A 14,345-nucleotide genomic window follows, 5' to 3' on the forward strand; every position below is an offset into this window, starting at 1 on the left:
TTATTATCTCATTTAACCATGTAAAGTAGGTTTATGTTCTCTGATTTGTGCATAAGGGAAGTGACGCTTGCAGAAGTTAAGAAGCTTACTGAAAGACACAAAAAGCTCCTAAGTGACAAAACTAGATTGGCCAAGCAAGTATGCTGTCACCAGTCATGGCCTTCACTGACTGCAGCAGGGCACTGGGCCATGCACTGAAGCCTAGGGACAGTTACTATCCTCACCCTTTCTCTGTCACCATTTTTATATTGCCTTGAATGAGAACATAGATAGTATGTATCCGGGAGACTAGCAAGCACATTAGATAACAATCCAAACCCATTAATTATCTCCCAACCGGAATAGTTCACAAAGAAGAAATGTAGCAGATAAGAACACAGACCCTACTCAGGTCCAAAAACAACTGTCTAAATGCACTGTCTTAGCTGTGGCTGTGTGGGGAGGAAAATACTTAGAGGTTTTAGTCATCGGCTTTCAGAGGAGAATAAAATGGGGATCTGTGCCAGACTATTTTTTCTGAGGAACAAATCAAGAGCCTCATAGAACCTCAGAGGGTTCCCACTTGTGACAGAGCTGGGGCAAAATTAACCATTTCTGCACATTTCCAGAAGGGTTGTATATGACTTTCATGGTCAAAATTGGGACTACAAAGTAGGCATCACAGGGAGCCGGAGTTTGACCCAGCATAGCACAAGCAAGCCTTGGGAACAGCCCATGTCCTTTATGGATGGGCATGCTTTAGACTGAGATCCAACTGTGAGTTCTTAGAACTCAGGCTAGGTGGCTGGTGCTGGTGCTGGTCTGCCTCCTTATTGGTTAGAAGTATGCAGCATTTCTATACGTTAAAATAAGTAAGCAATCACATCAATAAAAACATTTTGGGGTTTTTTTCTAGAGTGCATTGATAAACTAATTTAGTGTACTACAAGATATTCAGTAGTATAAATTACAAGTATTCTGTTTGGAACCAAGGCTATATAAATTCCAACTTTTCATGGAATATAACAAGATGTTTAGTGTGCTAAAGTTACACTTTAAGTCTTTCTTTGCAACTGATGTGGACTTTGTGTAAAGTTCTTGCCAATTATTGTACCATATAGATTTATACTATAGCCCTGTCAATATGTCTCCTAAATCACTCCAAGAATATAATTATTAGTAAAATTGATGTTGTGATAGTTTAGATAAAGTGATGTTTACAAAAAATGCCTTGAAAATCTCACTGATCCTTGGCCGACTGGACGCTAGTGTGGGATGCAGTTGTTTAAGAGGAACAGTTCTCAAATTTACTTCCATGGCCAGCCTTACAGCTTGATGCCCTTCTTTGTAAGCATGTATATTAGTTTCTACTGCTCTGCCATCTCAGTAGAAAATGAATTTGAATGTCTCATCAGTAGATTTCTCTTTAATCTAGTCTTTTCAAAAGAAACAACTGAGCTGAGAGACACAGATAGTGTAGCAGAAAGCAAAGCAAAATGATAGTACAACCCAAAGAGATTGGAGCAGGCGGATCCAAACCTGTGTGTGTGTGTTGGGGGAGGGCGCTATGCAGGGCAAGGGGACTGGACAGACCATTGGGTGTTGCCCTGTTGACTTTTTTAATGTATTGTAAATATTTATGAGGTGTGTGATACATTTATTCATGGGAATAAGGTTATCTTTCTGCTCCTTACAAATCCTGGTGAACCCTCCGCCTTTATAGGGCATTCCTTGCCATGATTCTGTTGAAAAGCCACAAAGGAGAAGGTCCAAAGCATAATGCAGATGCTGTTACAGTTAAACCTGAGACCTGGGCTTTTGAGGGTAATAATAAGTTGACTCCTTGCTAGTACATGAGTCACAGTTGGGAAGGGATAACGACTTCCTTAGTTTCTGACACAGTGGGAACAACCTAGCTGCAGTCAAGGATGCTCATGCTCATAGCTGCAATCTGACTGTACCTGGACTCACAGGAGCAGAATGCCAGTTCTCTCCTTTCTAACTCTCACCTTAGGCGGAGGCACAATGGTAGTTTTCCACAGTTGCCTCATGACTAACTCCTTGCTTACTCAGTCTCAGATACAAGTTTGAAATTGTCTAGTTTACTTTTCTAAGAGTATTAAAACAACTGTTGTTGGTTACCAACACTGTCTTTCTGACATTTCAGACAAAGTCGAAGCAGAAAGTAGAAACCTGTGCATTTGCAGTTTTGAGTCTTTAACTCGTGCATGAAGCAGCAGTGTGTGACTGATGCTCTGTTTACGTTTCAGGTGTCATCCCTTTCCATGGGTTTTCCATGTATGGTAAGTTGGCCCAATATAGTCATCAGTTTTGTTATGTTTGGGAAATTTCAGCATAGTGGGAATGCTCATTATCTCACCATTTATACAATGAATTGTATACATGTAAACCATTAAATTTAGTATTTTTATATGTCTATTTAAGAAAATTCAAAATAAAGATCACAATTGTTCAGATAATGATTTCTCAGCAGATGAGAATTAAAGCACACTGTGACGGTTGCTATGAGCTTTGCCATCAAACCTAACGGGATGAGAATACATTAATATTTAGTTTTACTATAGTAATAAAAACAGCAGGGAACCAGCACAAAACTGGGCATATTGACCAGTGTTAATGGAATCAAACAGAAGCCTGAGACGTAAGTTCACATGCTTGTGGATGCCTGGTTTTTGTTTTTGTTTTTGACAAAGAAGCAAAAAACGCTGGAGAAAATACAGCATCTTGGACAACTGGAGCTCATCAGATTGGATGGCTGCATGTAGAAGAAAGAAAACCCATCAGTACTCATCACCCTGCACAAAGTTCAGCTTCACATGCATTAAGGACCTCAGCATAAGACTAGATACCCTGAATCTGATAGAAGAGAGAGGGGAGAATAGAGTTGAACTCGCTGGCGCAGAAAGGACATTCTGACCAGGACCCCACTAGCACAGCACTAAAGCCAACAGTTAATTAATGGGAACTCAGGAAGCTGAGACGCTCCTATATTGCAAAGGACTCCATAATTTGGGCAAAGACGCAGCCTACAGAGTGGGAAAAGATATTTAGTAATTATACATCAGATAGAGAGATGGTATCTAAAATATATACAGAACTAAAAAATCTGAACATTAGCAGTACAAATAATCCAATTAAAAATGGGGTACAAGCCGGGCGGTGGTGGCACACGCCTTTAATCCCAGCACTTGGGAGGCAGAGGTAGGTTGATTTCTGAGTTCAAGGCCAGCCTGGTCTACAAAGTGAGTTCCAGGACAGCCAGGGCTATACAGAGAAATCCTGTCTTGAAAAAAAACAAAAACAAAAAATGGGGTACAAAACTAAGTAACTAAGATCCAGCTATACCGCTCTTGATTCTGTCTATCCAATATCAGTGGACTCTGTCCTACCTCAGCGGAATGCACTACTCATCGTGTCCATTGCTGCTATATTCATAGTAGCCTGAACTTGGAAACAGGTTATATGTACTTTGACTGATGAATAGATAATAAAAATGTAGTGCATGTATACAAAAGAAAAATATAATTGTGAAAATAGCAAGTAAATGGACAAAGCATCCATTTTATTCTCCATGAAATAACCTAGACACAAAAATACAAATCTTGTATGTTTTCTCTTATGTGTGGACATTAGACTTTAAGCCTTCAATATGTGTGCTACAATACAAATAACCTCAGAGCTTAGGTACCTGTAAGGGGCTAGGGTAGAGGAGAGACGCCCAGAAATGGAAACTAGAATACAGTGTTATGGAGTATCAAAGGGAGACTAGAATAGGAGGATTAAATAGGGAGGGGCATGGGAGAGAAGTATAAAGCAGGGAATATGGGGAGGGCCATTTGAAAACTATATGAATACTTCTATAGAAGATTTATGAAATATACATACATAAAATACGTATTTTAATATATCTGTATGTAATAATATATAAACATTTAATATTTAAGTTATATTAAATTTGATGTTTTTGATACATATGATATATAATATACATTTGACTATATATGTTTATATGAATGAAAATAATCTAAATGAAGTCACCAAATAGTAGGGGAGACAATGTTCCAACTAGACATTTTGTGCCCCCAAGTAAACCCTCCAGTGCAGGAATAGGTTATATCTTGTTGAAGCATTGGCCAAAGGAACCCCATGGAAACCTCCAAACAATATAGGTTATGTCTAAGGCTGTTGGACGCTCTCTACAATCTGATGGTGACTACTTTTTTTCCTTTTCATTGATTCTTTGTGAGTTTTACATCATACACCCTAGTCCCACTCCTTTTTCTGCCCCCTCGTATCAGCCCTCCACCCTTAGTGTGTTTTACAGTATATTCCTCTGTTCACTTATCTTCAGTAGCAAATGTTCATCTCCCCCTCCCCTCTACAACCATAACGGACTATAAATCTTCAGGGAGGGTTGGCACCCAATGAGATACTCCCCATTGTATGACCAGATATTGCTCTTGTGCGTATCTGTGTAGGCGTTCATGGTCACTGTACACTGAAGAGTGCAATGGCCGTGTGATGTCAGGAAGTCGGTGGGCCATGACTTTTATTTTTCCACTGTCTCCTGCTCCCCCCAGCTCTTACATTCTTTCTCCCCATTCCTCTACAACAGTTCCAGACACTCGGAGGTGGTAACACAGGTATCCCATTCAGGGGTGAAACATATCCATTCATGGCTGAGCATTCAGCTGTCACTTAGTTCCATCCTTTCAAGAGTCATGAGCATGCGCAGTTACCACTGGCAACTGCATAAAGAAGCCAGAAGATAACTGGTGGTGAATATGACAAGGTGTATTATATATGTGTACAAAAATGTCACAAAACTCATTATGAATAATTTATACTAATAAGTAGGAAAATATTTGCAGTAAGATCTAAGAAGGAAATACGTTTATTCTGATAGATAATATCCAATTGTTAGTAAATATCATACTTAGCAGTATTAAAAGTTTTGTCTCTAAGAAACAGATAAAGATGCTCTCTTAGTAATGTTTGTATGGTATAATCCTTTGAAAGTCATAGCCAATGAAATAAAGTAAGATAAATAAATAAGGAAATAAACAAATACTAGAAAAACAAAATAAAACTTTTATTGTTATCAGATATTGTGTTTATGTGCATAGAAAAATCCAAAAGAATAATCAGATAGTGTGTGAGGATTGATAAATGAATTTAGTAAGATTGATGAATACACAATCACTACAAAAATAAATTTTCTTCCTATGCTCCAACAACAATGGTGCAGAAAAGTTACATATTTTACAGAAGCTCCGATTTAGTGAAAAGTGTAACATGTCACCTTACAGATGTGCTGTGGGGTGGGGTCTTCATTTCTGAAAACCTCTGAAGGTACGTGAATAGAAAGGTGATATACTAGGTGAAAACATGGTCTACAATGTACCCCTGGATAAATACCTTAGCTCTCTTGTGCCTCAGTTTCTCCATTTGCCAATCTCAGGTTACAGTATTATTCTGATGATGATTAGAAAGAATGAGGAGCTTCCATTTGGGAGGCTGAGGAGGTCACGGGGTTAGGGTGAGCTTGGCTCTGCCACCGTGCCTCAGAAAAGAGGAAGGTTGCCTGGTTGGTGTTCCTTGTTACTTCACTCTTTAAAAGATATTTGAGGTAGTTCTTGTGGCTCTTTGAGTTTTGTGTGCATACACATTCATATGCATATACTATCAGCTCATTCTCAGTTAACTGAGGAGCTAGTATTCTAACCGGTTGTTTGTAACGTGTGCATCTATAACAGTTGGCAGTTGTTTGAACTCACAAATGTGCACGTTTTCTCCCTTTCAACCTTAAAACACAGTGAAGCATGGCAGCAAAGCCTTGCTGTGGCTATGAGTGCTGTACTTCGTGTCTTGCCCTTTGCCTTTCATGAGTGGACTCGCAATGTCTGAGTCCTGCAGTGTCACCAATTTTGTTCTCTTGCAGTTGCACCATTGTGTTTTCTGTATCATGAACCTTACAAATTGTATCAGATATTCCGTGAGATGTACGTCCGCTTTTTCTTCAGACTCCACTCCATCTCCTCTCATCCTTCTGTAAGTTCATCAGTTGGATCTACTCAGACATTAAACTGTTCTTTCCCTAAAGAAAAAGTCTCCTACTTAGAGTGTTTCTAGAATCAATGGAAGAGAACAAAGTGATGTTTAGATATTTCGTGGAGTAGAAAGGAAAACATCTCTTATTAATTAGATTTTAGCTTTTTGTGTTGGGGGTGGGGGCTGCCTTGATTCTCATCCTTAACAAAGATGCCTACCTTCTTTGTTGATGTCTCCATCTGAGGATGGAGGTTGGTGAGGTCCTCTGTGCTGCTTCAGGGAAGTTTACAGAGGAAGCAAGGGCTGGGTGGGTGCTTTGCACATGGCTCCTTTCTTGTTTTTATTGTTGCTATAATTATCATTATCACTTTACCGATTTAAATGTTATTTTGCCACATATTTTCCCTATGTTTATTCAACACCTACATTGACAACAGTATAGTCTTTTATTATATATTTTTTTTATTTCTTTACCCTTTTTTGTTTGTTTGTTTTCTTTTTCCCATGAACCCTGGCAAAGACAGCATTTACTTTTCTGTCAGCTTCCCCCTTTGGTGTTCTTTGGCCTTCCTGTGGGTAGCCTGCCTAGCTCTCTGTGAGAACCTGTTCACTGCAAGGAAGGGTGGGCCTGCCAAACTGCTCGGTAAAGCCTGTGTTCTTCTTACTAAATTGAACAGCTGGTTTTTATTCTTCCATTTACAACTGTATGTTCCTGCTCCACTTTCTTTGTCTTCAGTTTTCCCTCTTGCATGCTAGTGAAAGTTGGCAACTAGGAAAACTCTAGAATGTCACAGATAAGCTAACAAATCATCTTGAGACTCTCTCCAAGAGAACTGGACTTAGCTATTATTTTCCATTCCTATTTAATCTAGAATAAACAGAAAGATAATATTAATAATTTTCTTTTCTAATATCATTGTCAGGATCACAGTCTCATAACCTCATACACATCTCCTCCACACTCACATGCACACCACACATGCACACCACACATGCACACCACACATGCACACCACACATGCACACCACACATGCACACCACACATGCACACCACACATGCACACACTCAAGCACACAGAAACATGCACGTGCAGACTCACATACACATCTTATGCCTCAGAGTTTGAAAAAGCAAACTCTCTGGATAATACCCTGCCACACCGTGCAGCCCTGCCCCTTCCTTCCCTGGGGATTGACAGAAGCTCATCTTCTCAGGCTTACAGCCAGACTCAAACCACTGAAAACCATGACAGTTTTGAAACTCCAAAAGAGCATGAAACTTCCTTATCAAGGGCAACCCAGGGAACACTGAGCCTCAGAAAAACTTTATTCAGAATTGCCGAGGAATAAACATACTTGAAAAAAAAAATACTTGCTTAAAATTATTTATTTGTACTTTACAAATAATACTCCTCTTTAAAAAGTAGATTTGGTAAACAAAAAAAAAAAATGTGTGTTCTGAGTAATGAGATAGTTTTGTTTGATAACTTCTTGATGTGATTCAAAGAAAGTGAGAAAAGCAGGAAATGTTTTCCCAAAGGGTGAGACTGGAGGCACACCAAAGAGACACACATGGGGGAGAGACAGGGATGGCCAAGGCACCAGGAAATGTCTGGAACCTGGAACACATCCAGAGAAAATGAAGTTTGCCACACCTACGTGGCCATATGTGGCTCACAAAATGGCAGGGTTTTTATAAAGGATATTTATGTTGGCCTTTGGATCCACTGGTGTCTTCTATCTTTTTATTCATAAAGAATATTTGTATGCATTGTCTCTTTGACTGATGTGTTGTCATACTTCATATTTAAAGACTAAACTATGTCTCTTCTGACTCATTATTGACTGCAGGGTATTGTGTCACTCTGTTTGCTGTTTGAAACTCTTCTTCAAACGTATCTTCCCCAACTCTTTTATCATCTGCGAGAAATTGGAGCTCAACCGTGAGTATTTTCATTGTCCCACTGCATCTTGACAGTACTGGAAACACAGGAGGCAGTTTTTCCATCACTCACAGACACACTATGTCCTCAAGGAAGAGAGGCAACAGTTCTCCCCTCAAAGCGACCATGTTAAGGACAACTCTATTGTGTCCTCCCTGCCTCCACACGCACACAAATGAAAGGTTCATAGTAGAGGCCCAGGGATGTAGCTTGGTGGGAAAGCACTTGTCCTACATGTGTGGGCCTCTGGGTTCAGCCTCCAGCACTGAAAACAAAATGTGCTTAGAATGACAAGCATCCCATTAGATAGAAGTTGTATTCATAGGTGTTGATTCTTATGTATGATATAAGGATCACCAAATTCACCCATTTTTCCATTTATAATGGAAACAGTACAGCCTGGGAAATATAATACCAAAATTAAGTCAATGTATCAGATTACAGTGTATGAAGTACATAAGGTTAAGGCTTGCTGTTCTCACAAAAGGGAGGCTGAGCAAACTCCTCTCAGCAGATGTCCTGGGTTTTCTCCTTACAGAAGGTTGGATTTGCTTCACTGATCTCAATATGAGCCATAGGTGAATGTTTAGATTAGCTCTGACCTTAGAGAGTGCTTCTGACTCCTTTTAAATAATATTTTCTAGATTAGTGTTTTGCTCCTGTTTCTTTAAGCACCACCCCCCCACACACACACACACACACATACAAACACTGTTAAAGAAGGTCTGTGTGAAAAATGAGCACTAACTCTTTGAGGCCATGGGAGTTACGGCAACCAAGGTTGTCTTCGTCACACTTAAATCTACACAGATCCTCCCTGAGTGGGTGTCAGTGTAACCCAGCTGCAAATGCCTCTTCTGTGAAGCTGGGTCATCAGGTAACATTATTTATGCTGCACGTTCTTTATGCTTAAATTGTGATAACTCAGTTTCCTTTCCTTATAATGAGGATAATTGCCAGCGTACGGAATTGTTGCAGATTCAGCGATTATAGAGCAGATACAGACACGGAAGGGAAGGATGGGATGCTCTATAGCCTTCCTCTGAAGCACACTGGGTTTGAGAAAGATTTCAAATGTTATTTTTAAAGTTACTTCATATTCTCATTTGATAATTCTGAATTGATACTCTTTTCTTTGTAGCCTCGTTTAAAGAGCACAGGCTTGGCAGTGCCTGCCCTTCCTCTTTTTGTTGATTATTCTGCCTAGAGATTTATTAACTTTTGCCATCTTTGAAAGAGTGGGCTTTATGGTCTGTTGAATTTTCTCTTGTTTTACAGTGTCGATTACATTGATTTATGCTCTTTTATTCTTTCTTCCTTTATACTTTATGTTTATTTTGCCTCTATTTAAGATACCCTTATCTTTCTTGATACAAGTATTACTGTTACAAATTTCTCTCAAAGTTAATTTTACCTCCATTCAATAAAGTTTGGTATGTTATTGTACTGGTAGGTTTTGTGTGTCAACTTGACACAGGCTGGAGTTATCACAAAGAAAGGAGCTTCAGTTGAGGAAATGCCTCCATGAGATCCAGCTGTGGGGCATTTTCTCAGTGATCAAGTGGGGAGGCCCCTTGTGGGTGGAACCATCCCTGGGCTGGTAGTCTTGGGTTCTATAAGAGAGCAGGCTGAGCAAGCCAGGGGAAGCAAGCCAGTAAAGAACATCCCTCCATGGCCTCTGCATCAGTTCCTGCTTCCTGACCTGCTTGAGTTCCAGTCCTGACTTCCTTAAGTGATGAACAGCAACGTGGAAATGTAAGCTGAATAAACCCTTTCCTCCCCAACTTACTCCTTGGTCATAATGTTTTGTCCAGAAATAGAAACCCTGACTAAGACAGTCATCATCTCGTATCAGTTGATTTAAAATGTTCAATTCCTTTCATGACTTGCTATGTGACCATCACTTATATTAGAACTGTTACGGTCATAGAGAACTTGAGCTTGTGCTCCGTTAGAGGCTTTATTCCTACTGACTGACAGGTATACATACTGCTGGAAGGGTTATGCACACGTGATTAACAGTCTTGCCAGCTACAAACCCTGAGAGCTACAATAGCAACCTACCTGAAAAATAGATCCTACCCACTGGTACCCGAGCAGCACACATGTTATGGGTACTAAGTAACCCCTTTTTATTCGACTTAAGGCCTAATTCATGAAATGCAATCCATGCCTGAAAATGCTAACAAGTTCAAGAAGCAGAGACTAAATAGGTAATGGTCCCTAGAAAAAACATACTACTAATATTCTATTAAATGAACATAGCAGCTAAATGACTCCTAATGATATATTGATATCTCCATACATCAGCGCACCCCTCATCTCTCACCAGAGAAGCTGCTTCTTACAGTAGATGGCAATTAATCCAGAGATCCACAACTGAACTGTGAGAGTGAGAGACCTTGCAGCACTCAGCCCTAACGGGATGTCTTTATCAATCCCCTTCACTCAGGGGGCATATGCGAAAAGGGGGTGGAAAGACAGCCAGAGTTGGAGCCTGACTCAGGAAATGGTGTCTTCTAGATACTACACATATGCACTTACTGTGACAACACGCACAAAAGAAGGGAAAAATGAGCACAAAGTCCCACCCCTAACCAAGAAGCGATTTGCAATTGATTCCTGCTGACAGAGAGGAGATCAGTCCCTCCCCTCACCCCCATGGAATGATGCCAAGTGTATCAACTACACTCCAGGGTAGGTGTCATGCTCTGGAGTAGCTGGCAAACCAAACCAAACTCTGAGGCCTTTGTTCTTGGTTTGTGCCTTTTGTTGTTGATTTGGTTTGGTGGAGTTTTTCTTAAGACAGTAAAAGAACAGGGAATTTGATGGATAAGGAATGGAAAGGATATGATTAAAATATTATATGAAAAATATTTTATCAAAAAATTTTAAAATATAGCTGGGTGTTGTGGTACATGCCTTTAATCCCAGCACTTGGAAGGCAGAGGCAGGCAGCCTCTGTGAGATCAAGGCAAGTCTGGTCTATATAATGAGTTCAGGACACCTGGGGCTATGTAGTGAGACCTTGTCTCAAAAGCCAAGGTTATTTTTCTATGATTGCTTTCTGTTTTCATTCCGTTATTGTTAGAGAGTACATTTCATGTGATTTCTGTGCTTTTATTTTTTTTAGATTTGTTTTTCTGACCCAAATATAATCTAAGACAAATGTTGCATATCCACTTGAGAAGAATTTAAGTTCTTGAGACGAGGAACTGGCTCTGATGCACAAGCCTGACGACCTAACTTACATTCTTCAGGGCCTATGTAAAAGACTGGATGTAGTAGCTTGCATCTGCAATCCCAGCACTACTGTAGTGACAGAGGAGGCAGGAACAGAAGAATATACCAGAAATCCACAGGCTAGTTGTCCACTGGAGTACACAACACTGAGCAACAGCCAGAGAGCCTGCCTCAGAGTGAGGGTGGAAGGCAAGAACCAGACCCTAAACATTGTTCTGTGACCAACACACACACCACACACACCACACACACCACACACACACACACACACACACACACACACCACACCACACAGTCACAAAAAGGATTTGTGTTTCCTGAGTATTTGACAGAAGTCTATAAATGTCAATAAGGCAACTATGTTGATGAGCCGTCTGTCTTTTATTCAACTCTTTGACAATTTTCTTTTGCTCTTCGTTATTCAGCAATATTAGTCTCTAGATACAATTGTGGGTGTCTTCTTTCTTCATCCTTATAGATAATTTGGATTTCTGTTTGAGGGAAACCTGCCCTAATTGTTTTCCTTTACTCTTGACCATAAATCTACTATACCAAAGTACATTTCTCTTGATTACAAATTGCATGATATTTTCTATTTCTAAGTCAACAGTTACCAATGCTTTTAAGTTTCAAGTAGGCTTTTATTCTTCCTATGTAGTAACTGATGTTTATACCATTTATTATTTAATATAATTGGTAGAATTTCATTGAAATCTATTTTGCTACAATTATCTGTGCTCTTTCATTTCATTGACTTGTGCTTACTTTAAAAACTGAGGGCTTGCCAGGCGTGGTGGCACACGCCTTTAGTTCCAGCACTCGGGAGGCAGAGGCAGGCGGATTTCTGAGTTCTCAAGGCCAGCCTGGTCTACAAAGTGAGTTCCAGGACAGCAAGGGCTATACAGAGAAACCCTGTCTCGAAAAACCAAACCAAACCAAACCAAAACAAAACAAACCAAAACAAAACAAAACAAAAAAACCTGAGCGCTTGTCATTCTTCTTTGTGTGCACCCTCTGTTGTGTGTACTGTAATAGACTTATCTTTGATAGGAGCTTCCTGCTTCACAGCGTGCACCAGTAAGTGGATATATTCCATTTTTAAACAAATTCCAAACTTGGGTGTCTGAGCACTTCCAGAACATTTTAATCCTTAATTTCTGTGGTTGCTATCAATGTGATTGTAATATATCTAGACTGAGATTTCTTTGAGTTTATACTGTTGGAGTTTGTTGATCATCCTAGGACTGTATCTGTTGTCATATTGAGGGATTTTTTTTCTTTAGCTGCCATGCTCTGGATATGTTTTGGGCACCACATTTACTCTCCTCTTCTTCCGGGTTACAATGAGACCCTGGCAGTGCTTTCAATTTTGCCCCCTAGATATTTGAAGTTCTATTGGTGCTTTTTGTTTATGTGTCTTTTTAATTTTTATTATTGGGTTGGTTTTCCAATCAGTTTGTCTGTGATTTGGACTCAACACTTCTTTAGATCATATATTTTCCATTAATTAATTTATTTATTCACTTCACATCCCAATCACTGCCTCTCCTCTTCCTGGTTCCCCCACTTACACAGTCCTTCCTCCCTTTTCTTCTCCTCTGAGGGGTTGGAGCCCCCCACCCCCTGGGTGCCCCCACAAGTCTCTGCATGGCTAGGTGTATCCTCTCGCATCAAGGCCAGACAAGGCAGCCCAGTTAGGGGAATGGGTTCATAGGCCCCCATTTAGGGAAAGGCCCTCCATATGTTGGGAGATCTACATAAAGATAGAGCTGCATAGTTGCTACTAGGTCCAGCTCATGTATATACTTTGGTTGGTGGATCAGTCTCTGAGAGCCTCAAGGGTCTAGGTAGTTGATTCTGTTGGTCTTCTTGTGGAGATCCTATCCCCTCTATCCCCTATATCCCCTCTAGGTCCCTCAGTCCTTCCCCCAGTTCCTCCAAAAGAGTCTCTGAGCTCCCTCCAATATTTGGCTGTAGGTCTCTACATCTGTTTCAATCAAGTGCTGTAGGAAGCCTCTCGGAGGACAGTTATGCTACCCTCCTGTCTGCAAGCATAATGGAGTATCAGTAGTATCAGGGATTGGTGCTTGCCCATGCCATGAGTCTTAAATAGGGCCAGTTATTGGTTGCCTGTTCACTTAGCCTCTGTTCCATCTTTGTTCCTGCATTTCTTATAGACAGGACAAATTTTAGGTCAAAAGTTTTGTGAGTGGGGTGTCTTTATCCCTTCAGTGGGAGTCCTGCCTGGCTATAGGGAGTAGCCACTTCAGATTCCATATCCCACTGCTAGAAGTCTCAGCTAAAGTCCACCTCCATAAACTCCTGGGAGCCTCCCCATGCCAGGTCTCTGGTATATCCTAGAGATGCTCCCTCCCCCTCCCTACACTGCCCATCCCTGCCAGCTGCGATTTCTGTTCATTCTTCAGGCCCATTGTCCCTCTCCCCCCACATCTGATCCTGAATTCCCCTCCCCAGCCCCTCTTCCATCCAGTGTCTCCTTCCATTTCCCTCCTATGACTTTTGTTCCCCCTTCTAAGTGAGATTCAAGCATCCTCGCTTGGTCCTTCCTTCTTCTTTAGCTTCTTTGGGTCTGTGAATTATATAGCATGAGTATTCTATACTATTTGGCTAATATCCACTTATAAGTGAGTACATACCATGCGTGTCCTTTTGGGTCTTACCTCACTCAGGATGATATTTTATAACTCCATTCACTTGCCTCTAAAATTCATGATTTCCTTGTTTTTAACAGTTGAGTAGTACTCCATTGTATAAATGAACCACATTTTCTGTATCCATTCTTTGGTGGAGAGGCATCTGGGTTGTTTCCAGTTTCTGACTGGAATAGCTTCATTATGAATAAAGCTGCTGTTAATGTAGTTGAGCAATTGTCCTCATGGTATGGTGGAACACCTTTTGGTTATATTCCCAGGAGTCTTATAGCTGGGTCTTCAGTTCAAATTATTCCCAATTTTCTGAGAAACAGCCAAATTGATTTCCAGAGTGGTAGTACAAGTGTGCACTCCCAGCAGCAGTGGGATTCTTCCCCTCACAGCATCTGCTGTCACTTGAGGTTTTGATCTTAGCCATTCTGCCGGGTGTGAGGT

General features: G+C 40.6%; 1 protein-coding gene across 8 annotated transcripts in view; it reads left to right on the forward strand.

Annotated features, from left to right (window-relative positions):
• Positions 1-14,345, forward strand: part of Tbc1d19 (TBC1 domain family, member 19) — a 99,679-nt gene that overhangs the window by 71,870 nt on the left and 13,464 nt on the right. For 6 of the 8 annotated variants that reach the window (XR_003955697.1, NM_144517.4, XM_006504067.3 and 3 more), the window contains 3 exons: positions 2,250-2,282; positions 5,942-6,051; positions 7,904-7,995. Coding sequence is in view for 5 of the 8 variants with exons in the window: in NM_144517.4 (NP_653100.1) it covers positions 2,250-2,282; positions 5,942-6,051; positions 7,904-7,995 (235 nt within the window). In the remaining 3 variants the exon portion in view is untranslated. Of the gene's footprint in view, positions 1-2,249; positions 2,283-5,941; positions 6,052-7,903; positions 9,751-10,518; positions 10,693-14,345 lie in introns of all 8 variants that reach the window. The other 2 variants (XR_003955695.1, XR_003955696.1) reach the window with 2 other exon arrangements.

Source organism: Mus musculus, chromosome 5 (assembly GCF_000001635.26).
Source record: "Mus musculus strain C57BL/6J chromosome 5, GRCm38.p6 C57BL/6J".
Lineage (NCBI taxonomy): Eukaryota > Metazoa > Chordata > Mammalia > Rodentia > Muridae > Mus > Mus musculus.